This window comes from Malus domestica, chromosome 14 (assembly GCF_042453785.1).
Source record: "Malus domestica chromosome 14, GDT2T_hap1".
NCBI lineage: Eukaryota > Viridiplantae > Streptophyta > Magnoliopsida > Rosales > Rosaceae > Malus > Malus domestica.
The window spans coordinates 25,974,977-25,993,817 of NC_091674.1; the positions used below are offsets into that span (position 1 = coordinate 25,974,977).

General features: G+C 38.8%; 4 protein-coding genes across 4 annotated transcripts; 2 read left to right on the forward strand and 2 right to left on the reverse strand.

Annotated features, from left to right (window-relative positions):
- Positions 1-1,008: 1,008 nt before the first annotated feature.
- Positions 1,009-1,530, forward strand: LOC139191254 (uncharacterized). The gene has a single exon (XM_070811831.1). It carries the CDS (start codon positions 1,009-1,011, stop codon positions 1,528-1,530), a length of 522 nt encoding a protein of 173 aa, XP_070667932.1.
- Positions 1,531-5,375: 3,845 nt separating this feature from the next.
- Positions 5,376-6,230, reverse strand: LOC114820935 (uncharacterized). The gene has a single exon (XM_029092284.1). It carries the CDS (start codon positions 6,228-6,230, stop codon positions 5,376-5,378), a length of 855 nt encoding a protein of 284 aa, XP_028948117.1.
- A 227-nt stretch (positions 6,231-6,457) lies between these two features.
- On the reverse strand, positions 6,458-8,938 carry LOC103455190 (disease resistance protein RPM1-like). The gene has a single exon (XM_070812237.1). It carries the CDS (start codon positions 8,458-8,460, stop codon positions 6,835-6,837), a length of 1,626 nt encoding a protein of 541 aa, XP_070668338.1. The 5' UTR covers positions 8,461-8,938; the 3' UTR covers positions 6,458-6,834.
- A 2,118-nt stretch (positions 8,939-11,056) lies between these two features.
- Positions 11,057-16,069, forward strand: LOC114820970 (zinc finger BED domain-containing protein RICESLEEPER 2-like). Its single transcript, XM_070812453.1, has 5 exons — positions 11,057-11,652; positions 11,993-12,070; positions 13,024-13,086; positions 13,274-15,547; positions 15,638-16,069. The coding sequence occupies exons 4-5, from the start codon at positions 13,633-13,635 to the stop codon at positions 15,835-15,837; spliced, it is 2,115 nt and encodes a 704-aa protein (XP_070668554.1). The 5' UTR covers positions 11,057-11,652; positions 11,993-12,070; positions 13,024-13,086; positions 13,274-13,632; the 3' UTR covers positions 15,838-16,069.
- The last annotated feature ends 2,772 nt before the right edge of the window (positions 16,070-18,841 follow it).

An 18,841-nucleotide genomic window follows, 5' to 3' on the forward strand; every position in this document is an offset into this window, starting at 1 on the left:
TCCACTAAGATGACCCCTTATGAGATATTATATGGTCAAACCCCACTTGCCATTACTACATATGAGAGTGGTACAACTAAGGTGGACTCTTTGGATCAAGCTCTGAGAGAAAGAAATATAATTTTATCCTTGTTGAAATCTAATCTAGAAGTTGCTCAATGTTGGATGAAGGTCTAAGCTGCCAAGCATAGAACCTATGGGTGGGTTCAAAAAATCGAAAACCGAAAAAAACCGAACTGAAACCGAAAAAACCGAACCAAACCGAATTCTTTTGGTTCGGTTTCAGTTTTAGTTATCTAGAAACCGAACCGAACCAAACCGAATTAATTAAATTAATTTTTTATTTAATTATTTGTTTGGGTATTATTTTCTAAACCCAATTTGTAAGTTAAAATGAGCTAAGCCCAATGTGTTGCCAAACTTTAAGCTCAAAATATTTAAAAAAGGCCTATAAAAACTCTAAACCCTAACCTATTATTTGTCCCCCATATAAGGTTCCGGAATCAAACCTCCTCCTGAAGTACCTACATCCATCTCCATAGCACTGTCTACTTCTGCCCCAGCTTTCTTTTCCAAATCTACTCTCATATAACATGTAACATAATCCATAAACATTTATTTCAGGTAGATTACTTGCGTAATTTGTGATGGAAAAGAATCCAACACACACTAAATGAATCCACCCACGCATTACTTTTATTAATCAAGTTGTCAACATGCAGTTACAAGCAAACATCCCTGATCTTTGAACGACATTATACAATTTAACTTTTCTAAGTCATTTGTATGATTTTTGTTTTGTGGGGTTGTTAGTTTGAACTTTGGAAGACTTGATTGATGATTTTAGTTCAACTTTAAATGTTTATTTTCATTGTCTTTGATTCTAGTTAGAATGTTTATGTTATGACTGTGTTGGAGATGTTAAAATTTAAAATTTCAATGTTTTTCATTTTTTGAAAAAAAAAAAAAAAACCGAAACCGAACCCGAAAAAACCGAACCGAAAAAAAATGAACCGAACTGAACCGAAATTTCGGTTTCGTTTCAGTTTTGACAAAAAACCGAACCGATTTGAACCGAACCCACCTAATAGAACCGATAGGGAATTTGTAGTAGGTGATTGGGTTTATTTGAGGTTGATTCCAAACCAACTCAAATCCTTGGCTTCACATTCCTTCCATAAACTACAACTCAGGTTCTACGGTCATTTTCAAATCATCTCTAAGCTTGGAGTTTTGGCTTATAAGCTGCAACTTCCACCAAACACTAAACTGCATCCTGTGTTCCATGTTTCTTGCTTGAAAAAGCATTTGGGACCACAAACTCACACCACAGTGCCCTTGTCAGTCATTCCAGATGCAGGAATTTTGCAAGATGCACCAGTTGCAATCTTGGATAGAAGACTGATCAAGAAGGGCAATGCAGCAGCCACAGAAGTCCTAGTCCAATGGCAGAACCACTCCAACGATGATGCTACATGGGAACCTTACCATGAATTGGAGCTTAAATTTCCAGAAATTGTGAATCTTTGATGAGTTGTGTTGATTGTGATGGTTACTGGTTTTACTGGTTTCCCTTGTTGATTTTACTGGAATCTTGTTCAATTGTAAATCTTTGCAAGATTAGTTTTAGGGGGTATTGTTAGATGATTGCCAAGTGGCATATCAGGATGGTGACATGTGTATAAGGTTGTTAGTAGTTAGTTGCTTGGTAGTAGAATAAATAACAGATTTGTAGAGGATGAAAAGTTAGTTAATGAAAAAGTTGTTGTATTTCTGTTGTTACTCTCTGTGCAATTAGGAAGAAGTGGAGAAGGGTTTGTTAGAGTTCGAGTGAATTAGCTGTGTTTCTATGGAAGTAAGGAATCTGAAAGGTTAGAGAAAGATACAATGTCAATGAGTGCTCTGTTCTTCTCTCAAAGTCTGAGAGGTGATCTTTCATATATTTTACTCAATACACGCACTAAGGCATATGTACGTAATTACTAGCCTTAGCTGGATATCCATCATCAACATTACAATCTCAGCCTTACACTTGTCATAATCTAAGACTAAGTGAATACACAATTCAAAACAAGGCTTATTTACTTTAACTCTACTTAGCTCACAGCTTATACACTAATACTCCCCTTTAAGCTTTGAGCTGATACAACTCCAAGCTTATCTCTGAGATAGTTGAATCTCTCTTTTGGTAAGGCCTTGGTAAAAATGTCTGCCACTTATTCTTTGGTTGGACAGTATACCAAATCAACAATTCCCTGCTGCAAAGCATCCTTTATGAAGTGATATCTTCTGTCAATGTGCTTAGTCCTTTGGTGAAACACTGGATTTTTAGTTATTGAGATTGCAGAGGTATTGTCACACTGCAAAGGAGTTGCTTCAGCTTGTAACTCTCCAAAATCTTCAAGAACAAACCTGATCCATATAGCTTGAGATGTTGCTTCGGCAGCACTAATATATTCAGCCTCTGCTGTGGATAGTGCAACACAATTTTGTTTCACAGAAGCCCATGAAAACACTCCACTGCCAAATGAAAAAGCATAGCCTGAGGTACTCTTGCTGTCATCTATTGATCCTCCCCAATCACTATCACAGAAACCTACTAAAACTGCCTTCTTGCCTTTCACATAATGCAAACCATAATCCAGTGTTCCTTTGATATATCTGAGCACTCTCTTAACTATCACATAGTGCTTGTTAGAAGGACCATGCATATATCTAGCTAACAAACTAGCTGCATACATCACATCTGGTCTTGTAGCAATAAGGTACAATAAACTGCCTACAAGCTTTCTGTATTTCTCTTCACCTGCTGCACCACTGCCATCTTCTTTACTCAACTTTTCAGTAGCCACAAGAGGTATAGAAACAGATTTACATTCTTTCAATCCAAACTTATCCAACAGGGAAGAGGCATACTTCTTTTGATGAATGAAGATGCTAGATTCTGTTTGAATTACCCCCATCCCCAGAAAATGGTGAAGAATGCCCAAGTCTGACATCTCATACTTCTCCTTCATATCTTCTTTGAACTCATCTAGCATGTCTTGATTGTTTCCAGTATACACAATATCATCCACATATATGGAGACTATTAGTATATCATTTTCTCCCCTTGTCTTAGTGTAGAGAGTTGCTTCACTTAAGCTTTTCTCAAATCCACACTTAGCAAAATAGCTGTCAATCTCTCCATACCAGGCCCTAGGCGCCTGTTTCAAGCCATAAAGAGCCTTGTGCAATTTGTAAACTTTGTCTTCCTTGCCATTAATCACAAACCATTCAGGTTGATCAACATATACTTCTTCCTGCAATATTCCATTTAAGAAAGCAGACTTAACATCTAATTGAAATATCTTCCAGCTTCTGTGTGCAGCAAGTGCAATCAGTGTTCTGATGGTGTCCAATCTGGCAACTGGAGCAAAAGTCTCATTGTAATCGAGTCCTGGTTTCTGTACATATCCTTTAGCAACTAGTCTTGCCTTGTTCTTTTGTACCGAGCCATCCAAATTCAGTTTGGTTTTGAACACCCATTTCACACCAATAACCTGCTTATCACTTGGTCTGTCTACAAGCTTCCAAGTCTCATTTTTCTCAATCATGGATAGTTCTTCTTTCATAGCTTTTATCCAAGCTTTATCTTGTGCAGCTTCCTCATACTTCTCTGGCTCCACAATACAAAGGTTGCATTGTGCTAGGATATCACTGATATTTCTCCATTTAACTGGTGTATGATCATAAGGACTAGTGATCTCAACAGTTTCAGAGACATCTCTATCTTGTTCTTCCATTTGATTACTATTTTCTACTTCTGTCACTTCTTGTATACTGAAATCACTCACAGTCCTATACTGATCTTGAATGTCAGTTATTGCAATAGACTTCTCTGAATTCTGCTTCCAATTCCAAGATATAGTTTCATCAAAGACCACATCCCTTGATAGGATTAACTTTCTTGAACATGGATCAAATACTCTGTACCCTTTCTCACAAGTTGCATAACCCACAAACACACCTTTGATAGACTTTGCATCAAGCTTTTGTCTTCTTTCTGCTGGTACATGAACATAACAGAGTGATCCAAACACCTTTAAGTGACCAATTCCTGGTTTTCTCCCACTATAGGCTTCAAAAGGAGTCATATTATCAAGAGCTTTTGTAGGTGATCTGTTTAGAATATAAACAGCTGTATGTACAGCTTCTGCCCACAGAAAGTATGGCATGCTTTTATCATGAAGCATTGCCTTAGCCATCTCTACAACTGTTCTATTCTTTCTCTCCACTACTCCATTTTGTTGTGGAGTATAAGCAATGGATAACTGTCTTTGTATGCCTTCAGATTCCAACAACTTGCTGAATTCGGTTGAGAGAAATTCTCCCCCTCTGTCACTCCTTAGGCATTTCACTTTAAATCCACATTGTAACTCCACCATTGCTTTGAACTTTCTGAAACAGATTAGTGCCTCAGACTTATGTCGTAGGAAATAAACCCATGACATTCTTGTGTGATCATCAATAAACAACATGAAATATTTGTTTCCAGCAATAGATTCAGTGTTCATGGGACCACACAAATCTGTGTGTATCAATTCTAGAGGATTCTTAGCTCTCCAAGCTTGTCCTTTTGGAAACCAGTCTCTGTGTTGTTTTCCCATTTGACAACCTACACACACACCATCAACATCTTCAAGGTGTGGAAGACCATGCACCATTTCTTTTTCTCTAAGCTGCTTGAGGCTTCTAAGATTTAGGTATCCTAGTCTCTTGTGCCAAGTCTAGGTACATTCAGTTACACTAGCCTTCAATGCAACTTGATCAGTTTGCATTAAAGACAAAGGGTAGCACCTATTACTTTTCATCTTAACCTTGATAACCAGACAATCAAGTGAAGGACCATCAAATATACAACACTCTCTTTCACCAAATAGCAAATAATATCCATGTTCGTCCATCTGTCCCACACTCAACAGATTTTCCTTCAAACCAGGTAGAAACATGACTTCCTTGATGCATTTACTACCAGAATTTGTATCAATCACAAGTGAACCTATTCCAGCAACATCTACCAGATTTCCAGTGGGCATTTGTACTTTTCCAGTGACATTTGTTCTTACATCCATAAGTAGCTCAGCATTTCCAGTCATGTGGTTGCTACAACCACTATCAATATACCAGTTTTCATTCACCTTGACTTCAGTAATTGCACCGTTAGCATAAAACAGATTGCCTGTCACTTCTGCTTGATTAGCACAGTTTGCCTTCTGAATAACCTTGCCTGTTGTGCATTCTCTAGCCCAATGCCCGAACCTATCACAGTTGTGACATTTGGATTGCCCCTTGTATCGACATTCTCCAAAGTGAAACTTAAAGCACACTTTACACTATGGTTTAACTGTATCTTGCTTCATGAATCCTGAAGAAGATGAATTCTGTGCAGAATTAGTAAATGATCTCTGTTGGAACTTAGGCTTAGACTCCCATTTCTTGCCTTTAGAATTCCAGTTTTTCTGAGATCTGGATGAACCCGAGTATGCACTACTCCTGTTTTGTTCCTTTGGATTCACCGAAAGTGAAGAGAATGCTTTCTCAGTTGCATCAACAGTATGTAAATCAAACCGTTGTTCCTGGCTTTTCAAAATTGCTACAACTTCCTGCAATTCTACAGTCTCCAAGCATTTTGTATTTTCAATGACTAGACATATGGGATCATATGGTTTACTAAGACTAATCAGAACTTTCTGTACAAGCCTTTCATTGGACAGAATCTCACCAAATGTTTTCATCTGATTAATCAATTCATTTAGCCTAGTAAGATATCCAGACAAAGTTTCATCATCACGCATCCTAGCATACTCAAATTCACGTCTCAGATTTTGTAGTTTCACAGATCTCACCTGATCACCACCATGGTACTCACCATATAACAGATCCCATGCCATCTTCGCAGAATCTGCATTAGCTATCCGAGGAAATATCTGATCTGAGACTGCATTCTGAATAATACCCAGAGCTTTTGCATCTTGCATATATGCTGCGACCATTTTCTCATCATCTTCTTCTTCCTCTGAACTTCCTTCAACCTTCTTCTTCTTTGTTTCTGAGATCGTAATCCCCTTTTCAACTAATTTCCATAGCCCGTGAGATTTGAAGATCGTCACCATCTTGATTCTCCAGAACTCGTAGTTCTCACCGGAGAAGATCGGAGTTCTCACCTCAGAACTTCCAGATCCAACCATCTCTTAGCTTAGACGAGACGAACACAAACCGAAATCGGATTCTACGGTCTTCGCCTGAATCGAAACGAGCTCGAGTGTAGCTCGATTGCTTCACAGTTTACTCCCAGATCTCAAATGATCGAACAAGGCTCTGAGGCCATGTTAGAGTTCGAGTGAATTAGCTGTGTTTCTATGGAAGTAAGGAATCTGAAAGGTTAGAGAAAGATACAATGTCAAGGAGTGCTCTGTTCTTCTCTCAAAGTCTAAGAGGTGATCTTTCATATATTTTACTCAATACATGCGCTAAGGCATATGTACGTAATTACTAGCCTTAGCTGGATATCCATCATCAACATTACAATCTCAGCCTTACACTTGTCATAATCTAAGACTAAGTGAATACACAATTCAAAACAAGGCTTATTTACTTTAACTCTACTTAGCTCACAGCTTATACACGAATAGGGTTTAACAATCATAAAACTTAGAAAGGGTTCAAGCCTTCAAGGCAATCATCAAGTAGTCGTTGCATATAATAGAAAACATAAACTCCTTTCATAGCTTGATAAACAGCGAAATGTGTGCAGAAACACAGTTTATTCGAATCCTTGTAACTTTATTTCTTTCACTCACATTGGCTCCCCTCTCTCTTGGCTTGAGCATATTCTTTCACCATCGAGTTAGTCATAATTGTTACCTCTGGAATGTGCCTGATTTTGTAGTTTTCCTCTCCGCCATCAGGTTTCAGCCGTTCTGCAAGATCATCCGGCAAAGGCAACAAATCCAACAGCTCAAGGTTGGTGAGAAACTGCAGACCTTCAGGAAGCATCCGCAGATGCAAACAATTGCGCAAGTGGAGATATTTCAAGCTCAGTAGTGCTCCCTCTTCAATTTCTATCCACTTCTCAAGAACACGCGAAGCAATGGTTAGAACCTGGAGCTTTGGAAATCCACCAATGCAACAGAATTCTTTCCCTATTTTCTTAGCATCATAAGCATTCCAAAGGCTAAGATTTTCCAAGTTGGGTAGCAGTTGAAGTACCAATAATGAGTCCTCAGATATATGAGAGTTTCCTAATCTTAGATTTGTAAGCCTTTCCAAGGAACCGAACCAAGTAGGTAGCTTTCCTCCAACGCCTTCCAAGCGAAGCTTTTGGAGAAATGGTGGGGGAGAGAATGAATCCGGGAGGATAAGATTTCCCCCGCAGAAGGTCATAGGATTTCCCCCGCTGAAGGTGTCTTTTCCTTCTAGAGACAAGGAAAGGAGGTCTGACATCTTCGTTATAGAGGCAAGTAGCTCACTGATATTCTCTTCAGCAACATCCATCACTCCAAGTTTTCTGAGCCGTATTAGATTACCTAATTCTTCTGCAATTCCACCACCAGCATGTATACCTGTAAGGGTCAGAAGGTCATTCAAGCTTCCTATTCCGGCAGGTAGCTTCATCCCATGAACATCTTGGTACATGCTCTTGAACATTTTGAGGTGCCTCAGCCTAACAAGACAGAGTACATCATTTGGCAAGGCGGTTAAATGCCTACACCATCTGATATCAAAAGTTTGTAGAGCTTTTAATTTACCTAGCCCCTCTGGAAGCTCTTCTATATCAGTGTGGTTCAAGCCAAGATACAGGAGATTTATCATGTCTCCCACTTCATCTGGTAACGTTTTGATTTTGGTACGCTCCAGATCCAGCACTCTTAAAGAGTTTGCACCATTAAACTGTAACCAGTTACCTTCATGTTGAGAAAGATTTTGCCCAAGAAGGAACAAAGAAGAAACTTGATGATTGTTCATGTGGGATATGAGTTGTGTGATGTCTGAGCAAATGAAAACCCGAAAGACTTTAAATTTGCCTTCCTCCATTTGACGAACACAGAATTCTCGTGCAGGGGAGGAGACCTGAAATCTTGTCCCTCTTGAGTCAGAGTGATGCTCCTTGAGTTGAATCATTCCTAGACTGATCAATTCATATAAATTTTCTTCTGCCACATCCTCCATAATCCGCCCTGCTTTTTCTTGTACCAGTCCCTGGGCCACAAGTAACCGAATAAGTTTTCCTTTCGGAATCCCATGGTAGTCAGGGAGGATGGAGCAATACATTAAGCAGTGCTGAAGATAATCCGGTAAGGTTCCATAGCATGTTTCCAGTGGAAGAGATGAAGAAGAACAAGATATCGCAACTTCTTCGCTCTCTTCAGAGTTTCTACTTTCCTCCGTCTCTCCTTCAGTGGTGTTTGAACTAGCCATTGAGTTCTACAAACTGTGTTTGCATATTCATAAGAGAAAGATAGCAATATATAGGTGACAGATGCAAAGCATCCTAATTTCTTACTAATTTCTCAGAAAGCTTCGAGGAGAGCAAACAAGGTGAGGGACAAAGCATATACGGATGCAACAAGGCATATGCCGCATGACGGATACCACAAAGCATAGACAGCTAACTAGTTTGAAGAAACTTTCAGCCATGTTACTTGATGTGACTTTGTGATAGTAACAGATGCAAATTTGTGATGGTTGAGCTTTGTAAAATTAGATTTAAATATAAAGTTTATGAATAATAAAATTAAACATGATTATAATGAATTTGGGACAAGGATGGAGAGGATAATGATAGTATGTACTGCCAAAAATACTCTTGCTATTTATTTATTTTTTTATTAATTACTCTTGTTTTTTTATAGTATTATTAACTACTCTTGTTACTTTGTGCTTGGTTCATATAGAAATATAATGTGAACACCATTTTCTTCACATTAGACCATTTCAAACTAGAATTGATGACTCACATCCATAAATTACATTTGGTTTGATTGGAAACAGTGAGGGCCCGTTCGGTTCAATGTGTTGAAGTTTGGGAATGGTTATGAAATTGTACACCTATGTTTGATGAATTAATATGGTCGTGAAATTTTTTTAGAGAGCAAACATGGCAGCAGCGACGGAGTAGTTTTAAAATGACTTAGCAATGACATGAGGGCGATATGCCATATGTTATTGGAGGGAAAAAAAATTTCAAGTGTCCTTCCACTTGTGTAATGACATATGACTTGTGTGTCCATGTTTCGGGTACACTGAAAAACCTCTCGACCACAACCATTGTTGGAAAGTCAATTAGATCTTACCTTATAAGGATTGATTTAAAAAAGAACTTGATTTGTAATTTATATGTAATTGATACATTACTTAGTTTCCTTTGTTGTATAGCAAGATTGTAGGACCTCAGTTGTATAAATCAAGTTCATCAAATCAATGGAAGTAATCCTGACAGAATATTTTTTTCCATACTAATTTTACATGGTATCAGAGCAGGTTAATTCCTAGCTCTTTGCTTCCGCCATTGATCTCCTCGCTTTGATTATTGCTAGTTTCTTTGAGTTGTCCTCTTCACAATGGGCACCAATCAAGACATCAAAGATAAAAGCAAGACTAATGCTTCTCATCCAGTTTTTCTTCATCACTCCAATATTTCTTGGAGTCTTCCTAAAGGTTCTTCTCTGCCGAGATCAACTCATAATAAGATGACTAGTCATCCTACATGTCTGTCAAAGTTAGTGCCTAATCTTTGTTGGATTATTGATAGTGGGGCAACAGACCACATCGTCTCAACCCCTAACTTACTAAACAGGAAAGTTATGAAGCCTTCTATGCCACCAGTGCTTCTTCCCAGTGGAGAGAGTGCACCCATCATTTCAACGGGGACTCTATCTCTTAACTCTCACCTCTATTTACGAGATGTCTTATGCGTGCCTACCTTTCAAGTTAATCTTATGTCTGAGAGTCGGCTTACAGAAGGATTACAATGTTCAATGACTTTTTTTCCTCATTGGTGTATTTTGCAGGACTTCGCTACGAGGACGACGATTGGTTTGGGTAAAGAACGTAATGGACTTTACTATCTCGTGGCATTGGCATCTAACAAAGCACCTTCCATCCCTCGCCCAACCTGTCACCTACCTATTTCTGTTGCTGATTTGTGGCACCGTCATTTATGACACATCTCTTCTTCCTGTTTGCAGTTTTTAGCCCAGTCATCGTTAGATTGTCCTTCACAATTCAATGGTGTGTGTGATGCTTGCCATTTGGCTAAACAGACTCGCCTTCCTTTTCCCACAAGTTCAATCTCAACATCAAGACCATTTTCACTTATTCATTATGACATTTGGGGTCCTCACAAAATTCCTACCATGTCTAGGGCACGATATTTTTTTTACTATAGTGGATGATTATTCCCGTTTCACTTGGGTTTCCCTAATGCACCATAAACATGAACACAAGGCCTACTCAAATCTTTTTTTTCTATGGTCCATACCCAATTTCATACTAATATCCAAAACATCCGAGTGGATAATGGGGGGAGAGTTTGTTTCGTTGAAAGATTTTTTCCTAGAACAAGGGACCATTTACCAACATACCTATGTCTATACTCTCCAACAAAATGGAGTAGTCGAGCGCAAACATCGCCATATCCTTGACGTCGTCAGAGCCTTGCGATTTCAAGCATGTCTTCCTCTTCACTTTTGGGGGGATTGTATCTACACAACGGTTTACTTGATTAACCGTTGACCTACTTCGCTTCTTTCAAAGAAAACCCCTTTGAAAAGTTGTATAATAAATTCCCCTCTTATAGCCACATGAAGGTTTTTGGGTGTCTTGCCTTTGCCACTACTGTTGGACCTACTACCAAATTTGACCCTAGGGCCAAGAAGTGTGTTTTTCTCGGTTACCCACATGGGCAAAGGGCCTACAAACTTTATGATTTGTCTACCAAAAAAATCTTTACAAGTTGTGACATTGTGTTTCACGAAAATGTTTACCCTTTTCAAGGTCAAGATCACAGCAGCACCGAATCTTTGCCCATCTCCAAATCTGTCATTCCCACTCCCGAACCAATCCTTGATTTGACTAATCAACCACAAGAACTTCATGAATCATCAACAATTACTCCACAAAACCCCAAAGAACCTGAACCCTCATTCACACCACCTCACGACTTACCTGTTGTCCCTGCAGTAGGGGTGGGCACTTGGAACCGAAAACCGAAACCGAAACACGAATCGAATCAAACCGCACCAAACGGTTTGGTTTTGCGGTTTTGAAACGGTTTCGGTTTCAAAACCGAACCGCGGCACACAAAACGGTTTGGTTTCGGTTTTGGGTTTTCGAAACCGCACCGAAACCGAAACCGCACTTTTTTATTTTTATTTAGTTCATTATTCAACTAGGTTATACAGAAAACTTATACATTTGGTTTTGCGCCGCTAGAACTTCTGGGTTTGCACCGACACCGAGTGGGTTTGCGACTGTATGCGCCTCCTTGCATCTCCGCCTGCGAGCGACTGCTTCTGCATCTACTTCTGCCTGCCTGCATCTACCTCTGCGAGTCACTGCTTTCATCTCTGCCTTGCCTCCAATCTTGGAGTCGACACACCCAGAGCAGAGGTAAAAATTTCTCATCCTCTGTCTTCAATTTCATATATGTTGTTGTTAGATTAATTCGAATGTTAGGCAGGTTTGGGTTTGTTGTTAGATGAAGTTATGTGGTCACAAGTGACCTAGTACGGTTTTCATTTTTGAAAATCTGTTCTCTCTTTGTCTGGGCGTTGTCTATTAAAATTCCATCTCTTTAATTGTAATCCAATCTATATTGTGACATAATGTTATATATGGTTTCTCATTGCCCTTTATCCAAAAAATTTAAACATCTTTCAGAATGCCAACATTTCATTTGCACCAACTTGTGGCACATGTTAATTGGTTTTGTGTTTGGAAACATAAACAGGAGTTAGGAGTTGCTATGACGAGGGAAAGCGAGTTGCTGAAACTTTGATGTTTGATTATCACAGGCAGCATGGCATAGGTACCATCACCTTTCTTAATTTTCTTCGTTTGATGCTTTCTTTTTGTTTGATATCTCTGTTGAGACTTGTATTGCTTCAAAATGTTTTTCTTTGCTGTCTTGCTAAATTACGGTCCTTCACAGAGATAAGGATTGCTAGCCTTCAAGTTGTCTCCTCTATCAGAGTTAGTATATGAGCCGTGTCTTGTTGACAGCCTTTGTGGGGTTGGAAATGCTGATAATTTAGTGTTGTCAAAGGGGAAGCAAGCATAAGGGATTTGTTTGGGGCTTAAGTTTGATTACTGCTGCCAACACCAAGAAGAAAATTAATAGAGAATCTTATTATTTCCAACATGGTCACCAATTGGCACTTGACAGCGTCTTAACCAAGATGGTTATTCAGATCCATCTTCTAATCCATTATTGTTAGTTTTTGAACAACTGATTTAGTGGTTGCATTTGACTTGTATTTGGCAGGTTGAGGACTAGATTTTTACTTGGAGCTCCATCAAGTTTTTGCTTGCCTCCTTGTTATTGAATTTCGTTGGCTTCTGATGCTAAGTTGAACTTGATTCATAGATAAAAATCAGTGTGCTAGCTCCCGACATCGGAGTCTCAATGTGATTATTTACTGAGTTACTTGCTGCTCATACACTCCAATACAATTCATTACTTGTTAGATTGTTGGCCTCGTTAAAATAATTCAAATTTAGCACAAACTTGTTCGATTAAGTATTATATGAAGAAAAATTGTGGTCTTGTTCTTTCAAAGATGATTATAAAACAGTACTATATGAATCTTTGCAGAATGAGAAGTTAGTTTTTAATTTGTGTGGGTGTAAGAGCCTCTTTCTCTTGAAGTCGACACACTATGTGGCTGTTTTCTTTTTCTGTGGTTTTATTTGTTGTTTTCAATTTGTTAATCTGTGACTGCGTTGATTCACCGTCTTCACTGCACCATTTGTTGTTTTCAGTTTGTTAATCTATGCATGGACCACTACTGTAACCCGTTCTCAACCGATGAACTTCAAACTATGGTGCGTATCGCGTCATTTTGCCTTCCTCCCTATTTATTCAGCTATTACATATCCAATTGTATTGATTACTGCTACAGTATAATAGAAATGTGAAGTACAAAGTCAATTTAAAAACCTAATATCTATCTATTTTCTTAGTATAAAATCCTAATATCTATCTATGTTCTTCTTTCGTATTTTATTTCAGTCAAGATATGAAGAATCCAGCAAGCATAGTGGGATTGGTTACTCTTCTACAGGGGACTCCCCTGAGAAGCCGGAGGACGAGGCAATAGAAATTGACTCGGAAAATGAAATAGACGTTGAAGGTGACTTTGAATCTGAGGGCGAAGATGAAAAGTAAGTAACTCTGATTCAAGAAAACGTAGTTGGGTTTGGGATCATTTTACAACATATTATGTGACAAAAAAACAGTCGAAAATCAATGAAAAGGGAGAGAAATATTTGGCCGAAGTAAAACTTAGGAGAGCTAAATGTAATTATTGCCCAAAACAGAGCAGTGTAGGTGATTATGCAGCTGAACCAAGAGTTAATGGCACCACAAGCATGAGACACCACATTGAAAGATATTGTAAATTTTACCAAGGGAATAGAAGTAAAAAGCAAAAAGTTTTGGTTGGGGATAAAAGTAAAGGTAACAATCTGGTAGCTGTTGGATTTTCACAAGAGAGTGTGTTAGAAGCATGTGTCAAGATGGTAGTCATAGATGAGATGCCATTTAGTACAGTTGATAAGATGGGGTTTCGGCTTTTTTGTGCTGTTGGTATTCCATTGTTTAAAGTGCCTTCTAGAAGAACTCTTGTGAGAACTTTTCTCAACATGTCTCATGAATCAAAAGCTTATTTGAAGAAAACCTTAAGTGCCCATAGAATTTGTCTCACTACCGACACTTGGACAAGCACACAAAACACCAATTATATGGTTCTTACTTCACATTTTATTGATCATGAATGGAATATGCATAAGAGGATCATAAACTTTTGTGTTATTCCTAACCACTATGGAACCACAATTGCAAAGTTAATTGAAAGTTGCTTGTTGGAATGGGGGATAGACAAAGTTATGACAATCACAGTGGACAATGCTTCCGCCAATAAAGTTGCTTTGGATCAACTTATGACGAAAATGAATAGGTGGGAAAATTCACAAGCTATTCTAGGTGGCAAGTATTTACATGTGAGATGCATCGCTCACATAACCAACATAATTGTGAGTCATGGGATGAAGAGGCTAAATAATGGTCTATTAGCTATAAGAAATTGTGTGAGGTTCGTGAGGAGCTCTCCACAAAGATTGGAGCTTTTTAGGCAAGCCGTGAATAGGGTGAAATTGACATGCAAAGCAACGGTTTGCCTTGATTGCCCGACTCGGTGGAATTCTACATTTGTTATGTTGGATGTAGCCTTGAAATTTAAGAAGGCCTTTGCTACAATGGCGGAGGATGAAGCAAGTCCCTTTTTGGCTTACTTTAAGGAAGTTGAAGATGAAAAAGATGAAGATGGTGTAATTATTGTTTGCCAAACCAAGGGGAGGAAAAGGGTTGGACCACCAACGGAAGAAGATTGGTCCAAGGCGGAGGTTTTTGTCAAGTTTTTACGGGTGTTTTATGATGTGACTTTGAGGGTGAGTGCTTCTACACATCCCACGGTTCATACCGGCCTCCATGATGTCATAAAAGTGGAGACCGCCATCAATAACTTGGAATCCCGAGCCAACATGCAAGTGGGTTTACTGTCGGAGCAATTATTGAAGGCAATGGCATCCGATATGAGATCAAAATATGAAAAATATTTTGACTCATACCATGAATTGAACCCTCTTATTGTGATTGGACTTGTTTTAGATCCGAGGTTCAAGTTGAGGCATGTCACACAACTCTTTAGAAAGAAACTTTCCGACATTGAGGCACAATTGAAAACTGAAGAAATAAAAAATATATTGCGTGCCCTTTATGATGAATATGTTCCTAATGTTGAAGGTGGAAAATACATGAAGAAATCGGAAAGTTTACAATCACAACCTTCTTCTACCTCATCTAATGTGGCTATGACGGAAGATGATCTAATTGATGAATGGATGCATTTTGTTGAAGATAGTGATGAGAAAGTGGTAGGAGATGATGTGGATTCTTATTTGTTTGATCCCTTGGTACAAATTACAAAAGAGGAGTCCACAAAATATTTTAACATTCTCCTATGGTGGAAGGTGAATGGTAACAAGTATCCTATCTTGGCCGCAATTGCAAAAGATATTCTTGCAATTCAAGTTTCGACCGTGGCATCGGAGAGTGCTTTTAGCACCGGTGGTCGAGTGATTTCGGATTTTAGGAGTTCTTTAACTCCTAAATCGGTGGAGGCCTTGATATGCATGCAAAATTGGTTGAGGGGTGATAATATTATTACTTTGGAGGATGATGCACCTTCAATTGACTACATTGAGTTCTATGAAAGTATTGAATCCGGTAAGTATATCAACTGAAATAAAAGAACTTTCTTTGTTTTCTTTTTTCAACTAAACATCAATTATATTTTTTATGTTTTGTATTGTGTAGAGTTGGCCAAATCGACTTCAAGCATTGCCTCTCTTACTCTTGATCAAGAACCACAACAAGCTCCAAAGCAATCTGAAGGTTCTAATTCACAAGAGCCTCCCCTTATGCGTTTACAAAGTGCAAGGTCTTCACAAGCTCAAAGGCCTCCTAAACCTTCAAAGAATAAGTGTCCAAAAGGAAAAGGAAAGGTAAAGGTTTGAAACTTGAACGATGCAAAGTAAGTTGAAAACCAAGATTTTGTTGAATTTCATGAACCATTTATTTTTTTGGTTGTACTAATGCCATAAGGCATTTGACATTGAACTTTGTTTGAAACTTTGAAGTTTGAACTTTAGTTGTATTATGGCAAACTTAACTTTTCAATTGGGTTGTAGTAAACTATTGTGATTGATTGGTGATCAAGTTGAATTTTAGTAGATGTGAATTATGTGATGCGTTTTTGTGCCATTTTTTGGTGCAGTTTTGTGCAGTTTTGGTGCAGTTGTGGTGTAATTTTTGCTGCAGTTTAGCTGCTGTTTTTTGTGCAGTTTTGTGCAGTTTTTTGCTGCAGTTTCAGTGCAGTTTTTTGCTGCAGGTTTGGTACAGTTTCTTGGTGTTGTTTTGCTGCAGGTTTGGTGCAGTTTTTGGTGCAATTTTGGTGCATATTCATTAATTAATATACAAGGAAAATAAGACCATCTTATACATAAATATATGTATATTTTAAATTGTACATTTTTTTCTCAAAAACCAAACCGAAACCGTTTGAAACCGCACCGAACCGAACCAAACCGAACCAAACGGTTTGGTTTCATTTCGGTTTTGGCTTCAAAACCGCACCGCACCGCACCGCAAAAAGTTTCGATTTCGATTGTGGTTTCACTCAAAACCGCACCAAACCGCACCGCCCACCCCTACCCTGCAGTACCCCCAGCCTCACATTTCTCTCCACTTCCATATTTGACTTGTTAACCTGCCCTTACACCAACTTTGCCTTCTCCCACATCACCACCACAACATGCAGCCTCAACTTCAACTCCATCACCAAATCTGACTAGTCAACCACCACAACCTATTCGCCAGTCAGAACGCCTTTGAGGTCCTTCTACCTACCTCAAGGATTTTGTCTACAACCAGGCCGCATTGCAGGGACCCAAACAATCGTTGTCTTCGTTTTCAAGTCTCACACCAAGTACACGTTATCCGCTTTGTCATTTCCTTTCATACCATCGATATTCACCCAAACATTTGGCCTTTATTAGCCAAATCAGTCGCGTTGTGGAACCCCGTTCTTTTGCAGAGGCTAAATTTGATCCCCGATGACAGCAAGCCATGCAATCTGAAATTGATGCCTTGGAATCCACTAATACATGGACCTTTACCACTCTCCCTCCCGGGAAGCAACTCATTGGCTGCAAATAGGTCTACAAAGTCAAGCATCACTCTGATGGCTCTATTGAAAGGTTTAAGGTTCGTCTTGTTGCCAAAGGTTTCACCCAAACCGAAGGCATTGATTACCATGATACATTTTCTCCTACTGCAAAAATGACTATTGTTCGTTGCTTGCTTGCTCTTGCTGCTGCACGTAATTGGTCACTTAATCAACTCGATGTGAATAACGCATTCCTTCATGGTGATCTTCATGAAAAGATTTACATGTCTCCTCCACCTAGTTTTCAGCGGCAGGGGGAGAACTTAGTGTGTTGCCTTAACAAATCATTGTGTGGCCTCAAGCAAGCCTCTCGCCAATGGTTTGCAAAGTTCACAGAAGCTGTTCACGTTGCTGGTTATGTTCAGTCTAAAGCAGACTACTCTCTCTTCACTCATAAATGTGGAAAGTCTTTTACCGCCCTTCTGATTTATGTTGACGACATATTAATCACAGGTAATGATGAAAAAGCTATCTTTTCCCTCAAACAGTTTCTTCACACTAGGTTTCGTATCAATGACCTTGGGGATTTGAAATTCTTTCTGGGGATTGAAGTCTATCGTTGTATATGTATTTCATAAAGGAAATATACTCTGGATATACTCAAAGATGCTGGCTTGCAGGGTACACGACCTGTCAAGACTACTCCAGGTCAAGGCTTGTACTTTTCAGCAGAAATTAATCTAAAATTGAGAGCATAGTGACTCTGATTGGGGAGGCTGTCGACTCACTCGGAGATCCACTACTGGATACTGCATTTTTATGGGAAATTCATTAATATCTTGGTTGTCCAAAAGACAAAAGACGGTTTCACTTTCTTCAGCCGAAGTTGAATATCGAGCCATGGCAAAGACTAGTTGTGAACTCACATGGTTGCGATACCTTTTACATGATTTGCAACTACCTCATACTAAACCCGTGACACTTTTCTGTGACAACAAAGCAGCATTACACTTCGTTGCTAATCCGGTTTTTCATGAGAGAACACGACACATCGAGATGGATTGCCATTTTATTAGGGACAAGATTCAAGAAGGTTCAATTGTGACTAGTCATGTTCGTACTGCACAACAGCCAGCTGACGTGTTTACCAAGGCTTTGGGGGAAGTTGCTTTTACTGGAATTTTGCGCAAGTTATGAGTTCTTGACATTCACTCTCCAACTTGAGGGTGAGTGTTGGAAAGTCAATGAGATCTTACCTTATAAGGATTGATTTAGAAAAGAAATTGATTTGTAATTTATATGTAATTGATACATTAGTTAGTTTCCTTTGTTGTATAGCAAGATTGTAGGACCTCAGTTGTATAAATCAAGTTCATCAAATCAATGGAAGTAATCCTGGCAGAATATTTTTTTCCATACCAATCTTACAACCATGACAGTTAATTACCTACCCAAATCACCACCTCCGCCACCGTTGAAGCATACTGCTACTCCCCCTGAGTAATGTCACGTAGACAATTATATTAATCGCAAAGTAATAAAGTATATGTACTTACTCTGTAACTGAGTGCCAATTCCATTTGGCTTTGCAGTCGTACAAGGCTACTATTATATAGTCCATTCACCTCTGCAATTTTTACATGGAACTAAAAGGTCTGTATCAAGTTTCCTGAGCAAACTTTCTTTAGAAAGAAAGAAAAATACATTTATAAAATGTGTAAAATGAGTGTTTTGTTTTAAGTGTCAATAATAGCGGCTAAGCCTATTCCCTTCCCTTTAAGTGTAGATAATATCGTTTGTTCAAAAAAAAAAAAATTAATAGCGACCTAAATTTTATTCTAATAATGCCTCCG